We start from the raw sequence: 17,235 nt of genomic DNA, 5'->3' as shown, positions 1-17,235 counted from the left end.
CACTACATTACGGTCACCCTGACACTTCATACTTTCCCTACAGAAACTAAATTTTTGAAGCTAACTAAAGTGTAAAGGAGCACTCTAACTACACTAGATATCCCTTTCCTCACACTAATAAATGCTAAATGACACTTTTAAAGTAAAATTAACAGAACTGCTTCCACTCTCTTCCATGCCCAGTATAACAATGCTAGGAATTTGGCGGGGGCTATCTTATTTACTGGGGGGCGTATTCACTAATGATTGGTCTAGGGACCCCCTAGTCACTCCAATCACATTCCTAGCATTCTTCTGCCCCCTCAATTGGCTTTTGCTAATGGTTCTGGTCCAATCACGGGCTTTTAAAGCCCATTTCCTGTCCCATTGCAGTTTGGTCGGTTCTGGTTGCCGAATTCTGAACTTTTTGGGTAAAAAGTTCTAAATTCGGCCGAACCTCGAACACCCAATGTTCGGGCCGAACCGATGGTGGACCCGAACCGTTCGATCATCCCTAATTCTGATAAGCAGGTGACAGGTACTTAGGTACTCTGATGAACAGGTGACAGGTACTCGGGTTCTCTGATGCACTGGTGACAGGTACTCGGGTACTCTGATGGGCTGATGATAGGTACTCTGATCAGCTTGTAACAGGTCCTCTTTATTCAGTGGGGCAATCTGGGCACAGTAAATGTCACAGTAAATTGGTAACTCACTGTTCCACGATCTCCGCCTCACACTGGATCGGTGTGTGAGGAGGAAAACCCGGTAACAGGCAGTTACCCCCTCTTTGTTTACATTTATGATAGGCTGTGATTGGACGCAGCCGGTCACGTGGTAAAGAGCCAATTCATTGGCTCTTTACCCTGATCAGGGATGGGCTTTGTCTGTGGGGCGCGCACGAGCAGCTTGCACAGGGACCTCTCATGTGACCGGGGGCACGCAGGAGCGGCAGGAACGGGTGGATGTCATATGATGCCCGCCTGGAGGGACTGAGTGTTCCTGCCAGCACCATATTACTATGCACTCAGTAGGGAACTGTATAACATTGGCGTCTGTGGGAAATCTTGGTTAGCTTGACATGGCACTGCTCCCGAACCATAAGTGACATGAACACGGAGCATCGAGAGGGGACCCAGGACTGCAACATATCCATGAATTTCAAAGTGGGGTATTTCTATACACTACATTGACTGCACTTAACCAGGGCCGTCTTTAATATTGATTGGACCCTGGGCAAACATTTTCCTTTGGCCCCCACAGCCCAACACCACCACCCCTCGGCCCCCCACTATGCAATTTCTCGCAAGTTCTGAGACATACAATCAGAGATGTATAGTAACTAAGTAGAACTACTTCACTATTGTACTTATGTACCGAAAAGCGGTATCTGTACTTTAGTAGAGTAGAATTTTTTTCTCCTACTTCCACTTTTACTTCACTACATTTTTTCGATGATTTCAATATTTCTACTCCGATATTTTTTTTTTGTGCTGCATAGTTACTCGTTACTATTATAAAAATTACCACTGCCAGAACAGTAGATGGCAGGTTTCATGAAGCTCAAAATATGTGTATTATCAGCGCATACGAAAATAAATGCTACTGTATGTATAAATAAAAGCTGCATTTGAAATAATAAAAAACAATATGATGTTCAAACTTTTGACTTCTTTCTTTAATAACTGCATAACACAGTACTTGTACTTTTCCTTTCAGTACTTGAGTAGCATTTTTTTTTTTCAAAACTACTGGTACTTTTACTTTCAGTATTTGAGTAACAAAATTTAAAATAAAACTACTTGCAATACTTAAGTACAAAAAATGTTGAATACTTTAGTACTTCTACTCAAGTCACTTTTTGATCGAGCACTTCCACTTCTACTCAAGTCACTTTTTGATCGAGCACTTGTACTTTTACTCAAGTATGGGTTTCGAGTACTTTATACAACTCTGCATACAATACACCAAAATCAGTTTACTGCAGCAGATCAGACAGCAATTGCAATTGGTTGTCAGAGGTTATAGAATTCCATTATGGCTCACTGATTAGTTGTGCGAGGTTACAGCACATTATTACTGCTCACTGATTGGTTGCTAGAGGTTACTGCACATCCTTGCAGCACACTGATTGGTTGCTAGTGGTTACTGCACATTCTTGCCACACACTGATTGGTTGCTAGAGGTTACTGAACACCATTACTGCTCACCCATTGCACATCACTTACTGCACATCATTATTGTTCACCCATTGATTGCTAGAGGTTACTGCACATTATTACTGCTCACTGGTTGGTTGCTAGAGCTTACTGCACATTATTACCGCTTACCCTTTGGTTGCCAGAGTTTACAGCACATTATTACTGCTCACTGATTGGTTGCTAGAGGTTACTGCACATCCTTGCCGCACACTGATTGGTTGCTAGAAGTTACTGCACATTATTACTGCTCACTGCTTGGTTGCTAGAGGTTAATGCACACTAATACTGCTGATTGGTTGCCAGAGGTTACTGCACATCATTACTGCTCACTGATTGGTTACTAGTGGTGTCAGTGTGCTCTATCTCCGTGTCCTCTATCTCAGTGCTGGTGTCAGTGTGCTCTATCTCCGTGTCCTCTATCTCAGTGTTGGTGTCAGTGTCATCTATCTCCATGTCCTCTATCTCAGTGGTGGTGTCAGTGTGCTCTATCTCCGTGTCCTCTATCTCAGTGCTGGTGTCAGTGTGCTCTATCTCTGTGTCCTCTATCTCAGTGCTGGTGTCAGTGTCATCTATCTCTGTGTCCTCTATCTCAGTGGTGGTGTCATTGTGCTCTATCTCCATGTCCTCTATCTCAGTGCTGGTGTCAGTGTGCTCTATCTCCGAGTCATCTATCTCAGTGATGGTGTCAGTGTGCTCTATCTCTGTGTCCTCTATCTCAGTGCTGGTGTCAGTGTCATATATCTCCGTGTCCTCTAGCTCAGTGCTGGTGTCAGTGTCATCTATCTCCATGTCCTCTATCTCAGTGATGGTGTCAGTGTGCTCTATCTCCATGTGCTCTATCTCAGTGCTGGTGTCAGTGTCATCTATCTCTGTGTCCTCTATCTCAGTGCTGGTGTCAGTGTCATCTATCTCCGTGTCCTCTATCTCAGTGCTGGTGTCAGTGTCATCTATCTCCGTGTCCTCTATCTCAGTGCTGGTGTCAGTGTCATCTATCTCCATGTCCTCTATCTCAGTGCTGGTGTCAGTGTGCTCTATCTCCGTGTCCTCTATCTCAGTGATGGTGTCAGTGTCATCTATCTCTGTGTCCTCTATCTCAGTGTTGGTGTCAGTTTCATCTATCTCCGTGTCCTCTATCTCAATGCTGGTGTCATGGCACTCCCTTAGTGCACTCTGTCTTGGTGCAGGAGTCAGTGTCCTCTATCTCGGTGCTAAAGTCAGTGCTCTCTATCTCTGTGCTGGAGTCAGTGTCCTCTATGTCAGTGGGTGTCAGCACTCTGTCTCTCAGTGCTGGTGTCAGCTTCCTCTATCTCAGTGTTGATGTCATTGCTCTGTCTCTATAAGTGCTGTACTCACATAGAGCTCCTTGAACTTGGCCCCACAAAAGAGAAGGCGATGTGTGAGTTTCACCACCTCAGAGGTCTCCTCATCCCCATAGGGCAGCAGTAGGTCCCCTGGGACTCACCCCAGGGAAAGAGCTCCTGGTGGGAGATAGCTGTGGAGAAGCCTTGAGGTGAGAAGGGATCCCTGTCCCCAGGGGAGAAGGGGTCCCCGTCCCCAGGGGAGAAGGGACCCCATCCTCAGGGGAAAAGGGGTCCTTGTCCCCAGAGGAGAAGGGGTCCCTGTCTCCAGGGGAGAAGGGGTCCTTGTCCACAGGGGAGAAGGTGTCCTTGCCCCCAGGGAATAAGGGTTCCCTGTTCTTAGGGGAGATGGGGTACCTGTTCCAGGGGAGAAGGGGTCTCAGTCCCAAGGGGAGAGGGGGGTCCCTGTCCACAGGGGTAAGGGTGCCTTGTCCCCAGGGGATAAGCAGTCCCTGTTCTCAGGGGAGATGGGTTCAGTGTCCCCAGGAGAGATAGGGCCCCTGTCGAGGGGGCCCCTGTCCCCAGAGAAGAAGGGGTCAGTGTCCCCAGGGGAGATTTGGTGGGGTATGGGATGGTGTGTGGGGGATATGGGGTCATATCACTCACCATGACAAAGCTGAATGGGCTCTCATGCATAGCAGCAGCACAAACAGGGTGATCAGCATATCTCAGACTACGAGGGAGACATGTGTATGGCGGGGGGAAGGAATGGGGGGGGACTGGCCTGGCAGACAAACTTGCGGTGTCCTCCACCTCTCATATGGCTCCTGCACCGTAGCACCTGTGTGCTTAAACTTAATTTTCACCGTTGCCAGAATGAATGCAGGCACTCGGAGAGGGGGGCGGGACTCTGGCTGGGGAGGATACTCTGCCCGAATGGATGCAGCCGACTGGGGGGGGGGGGTCTCTGGCTGGGGAGGGTACTCTGCTGGAATGGATGCAGCCACTGTGCTGAGGGCAGGAGTGAGGTACCCGGAGGAGCCAGCAGAGCACACGGGCAGGGGATGCAAAGCCAAGAGCAGTCAGTGTGGTAGAGCAGGGAGCTCTGCCGCTCACTCCCAGATCCGGCTCTTTCATTAGGCAGCCGCGAGGTCTAAGACAACCACCTAATTAAGGAGCCGCCTCTGCCACCCCCCTCAAATTTCCACCTGGGTCCCATGGTAGTGCCAGCTCTGGTTGGGCCCCTCAACAATGACAGGGCCCAGGGCAGGTGCTCCTTTTGCCCTGCCTTAGAGACGGCCCTGCACTTAACTGACTGAACACACTATTTGCTAACTACCTGCCTAATCTCTATTGTCACACACTATACACGGCTGCCAAGCAGCCTGATATAGTGTGGGGCGTGGACTTAGTCCCTGAGCCATGATTGGCCAAAGGCACTCTGCCTTTGGCCAATCATGGCTGTCACAGTACATTGTGCTGTGATTGGCCAAAGCTTACAGGTCAAACGCATGCTTTGGCCAATCATCAGCAATCAATGCACTGCAAGAGAGCAGTGCATTATGGGCTGCTAATCAGCGGGCAAACTTCCTGCCGAGCACCCCATTTGTTTGTGTGTTCAGCAACCACACGGACAGCTGAGGTTCGAGTCGAACTTACATGTGACTTGAACACACAGCCCATTCCGGTTTTCTATAGGTACAGTAAATATCTCAGTTTAGGAGATATTTACTTGTGAAGCCACCGTCATGCACTCTAAACAAACGGCATAGCGGTACTGGTCTTTTAGAGCCCTGTGCCTTAAATAATGGCTCCCACGCTCATGCACAGGAGTGATGTCATTGCGGCTTGTCCAACAAAAGGAAAGTAAGCCTAATTAACACAAACACACGTGGTGGTAACAGCAAGTCACATTATCTGGTGCACAAAAAAAAAAGTAAAACATTCACTCCCAGTTTCTGTCTGCTAATTATTTCCACTGTGCCTGGAAGAGAGGGGAAATCTAACTACTGTCCCCAGAATAGGAGTAGAATGGAAATTAACCATTGGGGACACTTATTTAGGTGTCTGCTAATAAAAATTGAATTTCCCCTCACTCACTGTTGTGCCTCCAGGACCAGAAATGAGATAAAATCTCCCTAACAAGGAACAGAGACAGCAACAAAAACCTGACAGAGGTTCTAACCGTATTCCACTCTTTGTAAAGTAGAAACAAGTTCCTTATGGATGCCCTGAATCAGGTCAGCTGAACAGTTTAGTTTCAGGCAACAAATTTCATCATAAAGTAGGGACAACAAAAATTCACTGACACCATATGCCATGCTCAAGTGTTTATTTAATCAGTAAGAAATTAATAGAATTTATTTATCAGTTAATGTCTTTGATTTAGAATAGACAATTACAGGTGAATATTATACAGTATATTCCCCTTTATAATTACCAGTGTTATTCAACAAGCATTCCCATGTATTTTGGTTTTCTTGGGACTGGCAGAATATAGAAATCTTCACACTTTAGTACCTTATTTTTATGGTTGTTCTGGGTTTTCATGGTTGATGAACACAGATTTCTTACCACGTCTGACACCAATAACATGGAATAGCTTGTATTCATTTATATTGGTTCATCTATTTGATTTAGATAGTGTTTATTTTGGAATGTAAAATTTTCTATTTGGGTTTGGATAGCTGAGTGAAAGAAATGTCATAATAGACCATGAAGCCATCATTATACAGGTAGAGCCTGTGGTCATTAGGATTGTAGGACAGACTTTGCACTCTCTCCTTTGGCTTATCAAAACTGACACTCAGCTTCCCTTCCTCATAAGTTTTGGTATCATACATGTAGAAGATCTCCTCATGCTTTGTGTTGAAGCCTCGCGTAGCGTACAAGACTCCGCACACCATGAAAGCATTGCTGACTCCAGGTTTGTATTGGTTTGTGTTCCAGGTCTGCAGTACTGCAAGACTGGAAGCATTAAGTTTGCTAATAACAATATTTCCATGATTCTGCTCAGTTGCATAAATGACCCAAAGACCCTCTTCATCAGCTGATAAGTCAATGTCCTGCCAAGCAGTGTGTGAGTAAGAGAACCGGTTTGTATATGTGGCACCAGGGAGAGCAGCCCGGGTGTACACATTGCGTGCCAGGTCATATTTACAGATGTCCAAAGTGGATAGGCAGTTATAGTACAAAATGTTGTTGTACAGGATCATTCCACCACCTTGACCATAATATGAAGTTGAAATAGTTGTTTGTTTCTGACCTCTATAGACTCTCAGATCATTAAATGAAGGGTAGGTGTACAGATAATTCATAGTCCTTGCACCATTTAGTGGTGCCACCCACTGAAGATTCTGATCAGCGCCTAGTAGTGAATCTCTCCCCCATCCTCCATACAAATAGTCGGCTCCCAGCGAGCCTAGTTGGATTAGAAACGGTTCACTGATGTCGTTGATGATTTGCCCATCTTTACAAGTACCTGCAAAAGGAATTCATATAAATGTTTTAAAGGCAAAAACAAAATGTAAATGCAGCAAAATGTTTCATCTGAGTCAGCCACAATAATATCTGCAGGTAAATCGGTCTGATAAGATACAGACATAATATATTTATGGATTATCTTGATTTACTATAAACAGTGATGCGGATGAGTGAAAAAGGGGTTATGGAGTGGTATTGTAAGTCCTCTGTCACTTTTTTTTTTTTAATGTTATAAATGTTATTTTGGGAGTAGGGGAAAACTTCAAAATGTTTTGAAAAAGCATCTTAATTCAAGATTTCAGCCTTAAACTCAAGTGGGATCATGAAAGACCTTCCCCTTTTTTTAACAGCATTTTATTCTTTTTCATTATACATTTTTAAAGCAATATCAGACTGAAAATGACAATCACAGGATTTGTGAAAGACAAGATCATGCAGACGTACTGAATGAATATCATAAACATAAACATCAGGCACTAATAGCAAACCACATTTTCTGGTGCACAAAAAATAAAGTAACAAACCAGATTATAAAAGAGGCTGCAAGTAAGGCATTAGGTCGTCTTTAAATCTAGGTACCCCAGCAGAATATGCAAACTTTTCTTTTGCTTCCTCCCCACTTCACTCAGCTGGGGCCTGGGGGGCAAAGTGAATACACATTTCTTCTGTGTGTGTGAAGGAGTTCCTTACAATCCTCTCTTGCTAAAGTGATGATCTTTTTACAGCTGGAAATATGCCTAGGGCTTACACAAGGTTGTCTTCCCCTTTGGATGAATGGAGCCATGAGGGAGCAACAGGAAGGTAAGTATATACTGCTGGGGAGGGGCATTTAACAACTTTAATACCGGAAGGATTTGCCCCCTTCCTGACCAGGCCCTATTTTGCGATTCGGCACTGCGTTACTTTAATGGACAATTGCGCGGTCTTGCGATGCTGTACCCAAAAAAAATTGATGTACCTTTTTACCCACAAATAGAGCTTTCTTTTGGTGGTACTTGATCACATGTGAGATTTTTATTTTTTGCGCTATAAACAAAAAAATAGCAACAATTTTGAAAAAAAAAAAAACAAAAAACAATATTTTTCACATTCTGCTATATAACATTCCCAAAAAAAAAAGAAATTAAAAAATCACAATTTTTTAACATTTTAGGCCAATATGTTTTCTGCTAGCTACATTTTTTTTGGTAAAAAAATCGCCATACCCGTATTTTGATGGGTTGCGCAAAAGTTATCGCGTCTACTAACTACGGGAAAGATTTATGTCATTTTTATTGTTTTTTTTACTAGTAATGGCGGCAATCTGCGATTTTTTTTTTGGCGGGACTGCGACATTGCAGCAGACAAATCGGACCTCTGACGGACATTTTTGACACTTTTGGGGGGACCAGTGACATTACTACAGTAATCAGTGATAAAAATGTGTACTGTTACTTTAATAAAGACACTGGCAGGGAAGGGGTTAACATTATGGGTGATCAAGGGGTTAAATGTGAGCCTAGGGGAGTGGTTCTAACAGTGGGGGGGGTTGTGGCTTCTGAAATGACCGTAGAGAGATGTGATCCTATATAGAAGGATCACATGGGCTCTATGATCATTCCAGGGAGAAGAACGGTCAGCTGTGTTTACAACGGCAATCAGAGCCACCTGCCTGCTGCATCGGCTTCCCCGATGACGAGCGGGGGGGCGGGAGCGCGCCACCGGTGGTGTGTGCTCGCCCCCTAGCCTCCTGAGAGCGAGCACCGTACATGTATGGCAATTTGCCTGGGAGCGGCTGCCTGCCGCTGTATAACTGCAGCAGGCGATCGGCAACCAGTTAAGTAAACTTACTACTTTGCTATACATGGACTAAGCAAATATTGATGGGACATACAGTACAATCACAATCTGCCCACTTTTAAAGCAGAACTCTGGGGAAAAGAAAAATATTCTCTTACGACTCCCCGCCCTTCTCGCACTGCAAGGGCTAAATGATAGTTTTTGCCTATTGTAACAGGAAAGGGGGCTTTTATTTCCCTAATCCCTCATTCCCACAAGCTCCCTTCACCATATACAACTGTCCTAAAGCGTCTTTTCTAAGGTGCTCCTGGCTGGTAGTTGCATGCTGATATAATCAGGTACAATGCAGAATCAATAGTCCTGCATTGCACTTGAGTACAGTAAATGACCACCCACAAACCGGAATGTTGAAGAGAGGAGGTCAGTGCCAGATGCTAGAGGAGCGAGATTTAAGGTAAGGAAAGCCCTTTTTATAGGTAGTGGACAATGTAGGGACCATAGGTGTGCGCAGCCTATTGCATTAGGGTGTGCACCCCAAAGCTCAAGCACACCTGCATGCATGTGTATGTATGTATGTATGTATGTGTACTGACTGCATTGTGCTCAGCCCAGCGCACCTTCTCCTGGTAGGCTGAAGTCCTTTCCACACTGCAGGCTGTGTTTACTCCTCTCTCTGCCGCCACCTCCTGTTGTAAAGTCAAATAAGGCATGCTGGGGAAGGGGGTAGGTACAGTGTCATTCCCATTGGCTAAGGAGGCAGCAGAGACGCAGAGTAACTGGCTTTTTACAGACACTGTATGATTGGCAACCTTGGTGATTAGGGTGTGCCCAGGCCCACCACCTGCACATGCCTATGGTAGGGACAGGGTAGCCATCTGTCAGGGAAAGTAAAAAGTGGCAGGGAAAGGTTCCAGAAGAGTAGAGACAGGATTGGGACACGCTATCCTTCCTAGGAATCCACCCCATTGGGCTCAGTCTGGCTAGGCTGCATTCCATCCTTGGAGACAGATGCTGTTAGTGCATCAGAATCTGCTTCACATGACTTGGGTGCTGTCCCACTGGGCTGTTTGTATCTTTGAGCCATTCCTTCAGTAGAAGTTTTGTTAATTGCAACCAGCTATGCCATGCTGCACCCACCCACATGCATTTAAGCAAGTTTCCTAACCTAAATACTTGTGCTCTCCCAGAGAACTACCATAGACATTACACTCTGGTTTTGTATTTCCCCCTGACCTGACCTGGATTAAAAAGTCATCTTGTGTTTATAACAGGTGTACAAACGTACCCCTAAAAATAATAATAATATAAGACCAAGCATTCCTGACTTGATATTATGCTCATCCACTTTGATCATTTTTTAAAGTAATCAGCCCAGTACAAGTATTCAGATTAGAAAAATCAGAACTTGTTATGTTAATACCTATTGCAGGACAGTAGCTCAAAAGAAAAAAAAAAAAAATGAAGACACGGGTTCAGCATGACAGCCCAGGACCTAGATTTTGTTTACCTGGAGAGAACAGCAAAGGCAGTTTCCAGGTCCATGATAGGCTCTTTTAAAACGCACCAACAATGCAAATACAAAATGTGAGAAGGGGCCGTGGCTGTTGTGTATTGGTTCAAATTGGTAAAAATTATAGATTTATATAGTACCAACAGTGTGATCAGCACTTTATAAAATAGAAGCAGACAGTACACAATCAATTACAACCAAAATAACTTTGTTTCATGAAATTCAGTCTTCTAACCTACCAATATCTGGTGAAGGAAGGGAAGGAGAATCTGGTTTTGTATTGTTCTTCTCACAATCCTCCAGACGTTTCTTCAGAGCCTCAATCTCCCGTCTGATCACCAGCACATTGTTCTTATCATAGATTTCCAACTGGTTCACTATGATGGAAATGTTACGGATCTACAAAGAAAATACAGACAAACCAGTAGAACAATTTTAAAACTGTACTTGTGACTGCTTTCAAATTGGACATAACCCTGCCCTTCTCAGTGAAGTGATTGGTGGGAATGTCTCTTCTTTAAAGTTGCCCATACACTGATCGAAATTCTGATCAGTATGTGGCTGTCCTTGCTCGACAGAAGCTAATTGTTTGATCAAATTCTGATGAAGGGACATGCTGGAAAACTTTTGTTGATCAGAGTGGCGGGGGTCCCCCTGTCACAACACAATGTCCTGATGGATAGAAGAATCTGTAGATTTTTTTTCTATTCTACCTCCTGATTGAATGAAAAAGTAACCATGTATAGCCAATTTAAGGTTGGAGTTGCACTTGGTAGATTACATCATGCTTGGGAAGATCATCTAATGAGTGATTTACAAAAGGGTGATCGTGTCTTGAGGTAAGACTGAGGAGGGAGATCTTGCTGCCAGTGTCTGATAAGGATATAGAAAAAAAACAACAAGTGATTGAATCTTTTTATATCTATCACAAATGAAACCCCTCTTAAAGCGTTTGTTACCTTAAAAAAAAAAAAAAAAAAAATGGATCCTTTCCCTTTAAAGCATGTTATACCTCACAGTGCTTGTGCTGTGCAATCTGGCCCCTTGTTTATCCTAAAAAAACTGGCTGATCCTGCAAGATTCTACCCTCCCCTCTGTAAACTGACTACAGTATATTATGGCTGCTGAACCCTGACACCTCTGTCCTCCTCCCCCTCCCCTCCCTACCTGTCAACTAGTTACAGTGCCCGCTTCATCCACCCCTTCTGCTGAAATAACATCTACATTTTTCCTCTCTGTCTCCTAATACTGTGTGCCCCTGTGTGTGTGATTTATAAAAAGAATTCTGTCTATACCTGCTTTCAGAGCGCCGCTCAGCGTTCACGTGACCAGCCGCTTCTCTCCTCCTCCCCTCCTCCTGGCTGACATCAGCGTGGGATTCTTGGCCCCTCCCACTGCAACTGTCAGACGAGGAGAGGAGAGAGGCGGCTGGTCACGTGAGTGCCAAGCAGCACTCTGAAAGCGGTTATAGATGGCACACAGGATTAGGAGACAGAGAGGTTAGTAGCCAGAGTGGCTTAACAAGTACTTTAAAGCTGAACTCCATGTTAAAAAAAAAAAAAAAAAAAAAAAAAAAACAATGAGTCCCCAGCATAAGGAGAAAGCAGTAGGTTTTATGAATGTGTGGCCAGGTTGCAGTGAATCAGAGTATCTTTTATGTGTTGAAGGCAAAGCTTAAGTGCAGCCAAAATCCCAAAAATCAACACAAGGGACATAAATAACAGTCAGTAGGATGTGTCCCTTGTGCTTACTTTTTTTCTGTAGTAAAAATCTTACTCCATCCCCACCTCTCTGTTGCAATCTTCTGGTGTGGTGGGAGTTATTTACAACTAATGGACTGTCACAGGCTTTCATCAAGGTGTACGTTTAGTAAACTGAGAAGTTTTCTCTCAGTTCACTTCTCGGCAGTACTCCGAGAAAAAATATCTCCTCTGGCACCCAGTTTAGAAGGCGGAGAACTTCACTTCTCACAGGGTGATCAGAGGAGAAGTTTTTTCTCTGAGAACTGCCGAGATACGTGTATAACTGGGTGGACTGCCTGTAATCTCACGAGATATTGTGAGATTACAGCCGCCCCTAAATTTAAAAAGTGAAACTAAAGTTTAAAAGAACTTTTAATGACATGTTCTGACACATGAAAACATATCTATACACACACACATGCACAGTATATATACATATATATAAAATAACACAAACGAAACCACTCAATGGGCTAATGTGATCCTCTGCGCTGACAGGATATTAAAATAAATATAAATAGTGCTGCTACTTCAAACAAAATCATATAAAAGCAAAATTCATCACAGAAAATCATCAAAAATTCTATAGAACTTCAGTAGCACAAGGATGGTATAACCCTCCTATCATAAAGTGCATAGAGTGCTAAATAACATATAATTAGCATAAAACTGATAAAATCTGTAAAAAATACAGCGCTCAAAAGTCTTTTGTTGTAAATCCCGGTAATACTGGCCGCTATACACACACACACACACATATACACACACACACATATATATATATATATATATATATATATATATATATATATATATATACACCAGTACATACAGTATATATATATATATACACACCAGTACATACAGTATATCTATCTATCTATCTATCTATCTATCTATCTATCTATCTATCTATCTATCTATCTATCTATCTATCTATATATATACACCAGTACATACAGTATATATGTATATATATATATATATATATATATATATATATATATATATAACAGCACACATAATATATATATATATATATATATATATATATATATATATACACATACACCAGTATATATATATATATATATATACACACACATACATACAAACACACATACATACATACATACAATATATACATTCATTTTGAACCCACTGGTGCTGATATATCGGAAGAAAGAAGTCTTCTTCCTCTAATCACACAGCTTCTCCCCCTGATTCTCCACCTCTGAGCTGGAGAAGCAGGAAGAGGAGATCTTCAAAGAGAAGCACAGTGATAAGGTGACATCATGTGTTACTAAACTGGCCGTTTCTGTTGCAGTGAATGCAAGCCGTTTGTGTACTGAGATGAGAAGAGGAGAATATGTTCTCCACTACTCTTCTCAGTAATTTAAACCGGTAATGCTCTGAGACAAGCCGTGATCATCCAGATCTCGGCTTATCTCAGTTTACTAAACGTACGCCCAAGGGAGGTATGAAGTTCCTCTTTAAAAATTGGAGTTGAAAACATCAGGTATATTACATTCTGAGTTGCAGTATCTTTCTTTTGTATACTGCATTGATGTTTTATTGACTTGCAAAGTGCCTCTAAATTTGCTTAGAAATTGTTTTTTAGCCATTCCCCTTGCAAGGCTTACTTTGCACATTCTTTTTGTACACATTACAGCACTCTCCTGCTCTAGGAGTGTCTAATTACTCTCTGCGCTAGCCCAGAGTGACAGTTCTGAGTCAACTAGGGCTGCTGATATCACAAGATGGTGATGCCCAGCAGCAGTCTCAGGGCTGGTGGATATCAGCACAAGAGGAGCTTTTACATGACATAAAATATATATGTTGATTGCACATATATAGGAAGATTTTTGTTGTAATAGAAGGTCTGAGAACATGTTCTCTTCAAGGATTAAGGTAGCATTGCTCTCAGTGAATTGCACAGTTTAAGAAAAGTAAGAAGATCATACCATACTATGAGAATACAAAGTTTTGTCTTACCTCCTGGTAGAGAGTCTCTATTATTACACTGGAACCATTAAATGACTCTTTCAGCTGCACTATGAGGATCTCCATTTCTTTGATCTCCAACTTGATGAGCTCAAAGTCCAGTTCAGTGTAAGAGAAACCTCCGCTCTCCATGATCTCCACGCGTTTGGTCAAGTTCTTCATCTGCTCTATGTACACGGTCAGTGTGCTCTGATAGATGTAGATCTGTAAAGTGAATTCAAACCTGTAGTTATTACTGCCAGTATACAATAGAGTCTGCTGAAAATATATTTGTAAACAAAACTTTTTTCTTTTTTTCATTTTTAATAATGTAGGAAATAATTAATACTCCTATCAGGATTTTTTCCATCGGCATCCCATTATGGAGATATGGGCAACAGTATATTGAAAGCCTAAAAATATATTTAAATGCAACACTAGTTATTTTTAAACATTTGGATAGAGTGAGGTTGAATTTTCTATCAGGTTGTTTTCTGTGACCCCTTTCAATAGGAAATTATAGGAAATAACCCCCCCCCCCAAAAAAAAAAAAAAAAAAAAAACACGCAGCAATAAAAAAATCTAAAAGATTTAAACCTTTCTCACTCTGGCTAGAACAATAATAAAAGTATTGCCTGATGTACTTTACACATCATTCCTGGAATTAGTATGTGGTCTTCTAGTTGAAGAATGCAGCTCTCGTTTATCCTCCTCCGCCTTCTCAATATCGGTATGATTTAGTTGTTAAATGTGATTATGTGATTATTTGTAGGTAATAAAGTCAGAGTTCAGCCATGATGATTGATGATCACTCTCCCGTGTTATTTTTAGGGTAGGAGAATCTTTGGCCTGGGAGGCAACATTAACCAGCTGGACCTTTCGTGCTAGATTTCTGTGGGCTAAAGAAAGTTTATCACACAAAGGCTGTCATAATGTATGAATTAGTAAATGGTGGACATAGTGAAAGGTTGATGTTCATAAAGGTTTATTGACCAACCTTTCTACATCTTTTAGGATCAGCTTCCCCTTTGATTTTGGGCATTTGGTTACAAGACATCTCAAAGCTTCAATGTTGGTAGAATTCCATCTGCCACATGCTGTGATTACAGTTCTGACCGGGGAACAAGTAGCTACTGTATATATTATATATATATATTGATAGATGTTGGTCAATTTTACTTGTTTTTGATTGATCACAGACAGTCCTTCCTCAAATCGGGATTTAAATACTAGTTTGATATAAGGTCATTTTTTTTAAGGTAATCATTTTCCACAGAGCAAGGGTTATCTTTGGGTTATCTTTGAGGCGCAAAGTGTATTTGTTTGTTTAAAGAAAAAGTAGTGGTAAAGAAAATGACTTGGGGGTTTAACCAATCATTTTTGCATATAATTAATTTATGACCCGCATACCATATTGCATCGCAAGTGTGTGTCCTTTGTGTTTGTAATATAGTATTTATACCTTAGTGATTTCTTTCTCCACAGTGATTGTCAGGTTGTGGTTTGATATCTCTAGTTTCTCAAAGCGGTCAGCCGGGAAGGTGGTATCTGGGAGGTTGATGGTGCAGTAACAAACTCCATTCTCATCCAGGAATCCAGATCCAGATTCAGAGATCAAACTCTGCGTCTTGTAAAAGACAAAACATACACATAACTAACCCATACATTGCTCTAACAGATAAACACAAAAAGTACTATTATTATAATAACATTATATATAATATATTATATTATATTATGGGCTCTAAATATTCTATTTCATTATGCAAATATGTGCAACAATATGTTAATTACACTGGAACTACCTTTTAGTTCACATTTAATGTTTTGTCATGTATTTACTGAAATTTCTAGGGCAGGCAAAAAAAAATGACGTGAGAGAATCCATGTAGTTCAATAGAGTCTGATTCAACTAAAGCTAAAGGTGAACTCCAGGGAATGAAAAAATAAAAATACTTCTTGTGGAGCGCCTCTCTCACTGCACACACTGCAGGGATTGAATGATAACTTTTGCCAAGGGTACCAGTAAAAATCACAGCTGCCAAAGAATCAATAGATAAGGTAATTAAAATGAGTTTTTACTGATATCCCAGGTATATACTGTAAGAAACATACCCTTCTAGCGTATGGAAGGAGCCCCATTGCAAGGGCACTTTCTTTTCCCAGGGTTTCAGCCTAAAAAAGTCAATGCACTGCATTGCAGGTGCTTAAAACCCACCTAAATTCTCAGAAATAGATCTACAGTCAGTTAGTTTTTGTACTAAGGCATTGCCAAATGAAAAGCAGTTTAAATCTTAACGTATCATGACACAAGACTTTAAAGAGAAAAATACCTGAAAACATTGCATATGTTCTCATACAGAATGTATCTAACCAGCTGAACACTAAAGCCAAAGACCTATTTAATTTATCTTGAAAGACAGAATTCTAATGCTGTCAATATACTGGGATTTTTTATTGCAATAATTAGTGAATGTTTCTGGTAGCAACGGAGTTTAGACTTAAGCCAGCCATAGCTGGTCGAATCTCGGCCAGTTCAGCAGGGACTGGCTGAGATTCAGTCCATGTATAGGCAGGCTGATTGTACCCAAACCGATCCATTCTTGCATTTAGCGGTTTGCCTGGAGTTCAGCTTTAAGTGTTGCAGCACATAGTTTTTAGTGCAAGGCTATAATTCTGCTTTAAATATATTTACTGAGAAAAAACTCACGAAAATGAAATTAAATGAAATTTGCAGCAAATTTTTCTATCTGCATATGAACTGCGGTTTGTATTTCAAACAAACATAAAAAAAAAAAATCAGCAAACCTTTCCCTAAAATAATAGCAGTGGTTAATAATTTTGAATCTCTGTTAAGACTTACCAAAGTGACAGCTTGAGTCTGCCAGATGCTGAGCAGAAGAACGAAGAAGGTGTACATGGTGCCTCTCTGGTCTTCTTCTGTACTGATGAGCTTCTGCTGTCCCAGTATATATACAAGTACATATAGGAACTCCTCCGCCACTCATGTCCCACTGGTATTCATGAAAGTAGGATGTGAAAACCTGTAAATGACAACAAGGTTATAAATGTATCAAAATTGATGAATAAATAGATAAATTGCATGATTATTGTTATCAGATTTGACATTATGATAACTGTGTAAAAGACTGTTAAACCTTCAGAGTAAAAAGAACATAAATGTCTCTTTGTTAGATTTGCAAATTTACCTCCAGCAGAATCTTCTTGAACTATCCTTATATGGGTGGAATAGCAATTAC

The 17,235-nt window shown here is 41.7% G+C and overlaps 1 protein-coding gene across 1 annotated transcript; it reads right to left on the bottom strand.

Moving 5' to 3' along the window:
- Positions 1–6,024: 6,024 nt before the first annotated feature.
- On the bottom strand, positions 6,025–16,943 carry LOC309559631 (olfactomedin-4-like). Its single transcript, XM_082262968.1, has 5 exons — positions 16,839–16,943; positions 15,438–15,602; positions 13,988–14,200; positions 10,490–10,649; positions 6,025–6,959 (listed from the first exon to the last, which is right to left on the bottom strand). Exons 1-5 carry the CDS (start codon positions 16,893–16,895, stop codon positions 6,148–6,150), a joined length of 1,407 nt encoding a protein of 468 aa, XP_082119094.1. The 5' UTR covers positions 16,896–16,943; the 3' UTR covers positions 6,025–6,147.
- Between the last annotated feature and the right edge of the window lie 292 nt (positions 16,944–17,235).

The sequence above is a fragment of the Pelophylax lessonae genome, assembly GCF_965119305.1.
Source record: "Pelophylax lessonae genome assembly, chromosome: 7".
Lineage (NCBI taxonomy): Eukaryota > Metazoa > Chordata > Amphibia > Anura > Ranidae > Pelophylax > Pelophylax lessonae.
The sequence above is the reverse complement of the archived record's forward strand: the minus strand, read 5'-3'. Positions and strand labels throughout refer to the sequence as shown.

Excerpts from the sequence above, each read along its gene's own strand:
- LOC309559631 (XM_082262968.1), bottom strand. The coding sequence starts at position 16,895 with ATGTACACCTTCTTCGTTCTTCTGCTCAGCATCTGGCAGACTCAAGCT. Across the intron at positions 10,650-13,987 it reads TAGAGACTCTCTACCAGGAG|ATCCGTAACATTTCCATCAT; the intron begins GTAAGACAAAAC and ends TTTTCTTTGTAG. Across the intron at positions 6,960-10,489 it reads CCTTCCTTCACCAGATATTG|GTACTTGTAAAGATGGGCAA; the intron begins GTAGGTTAGAAG and ends TTCCTTTTGCAG.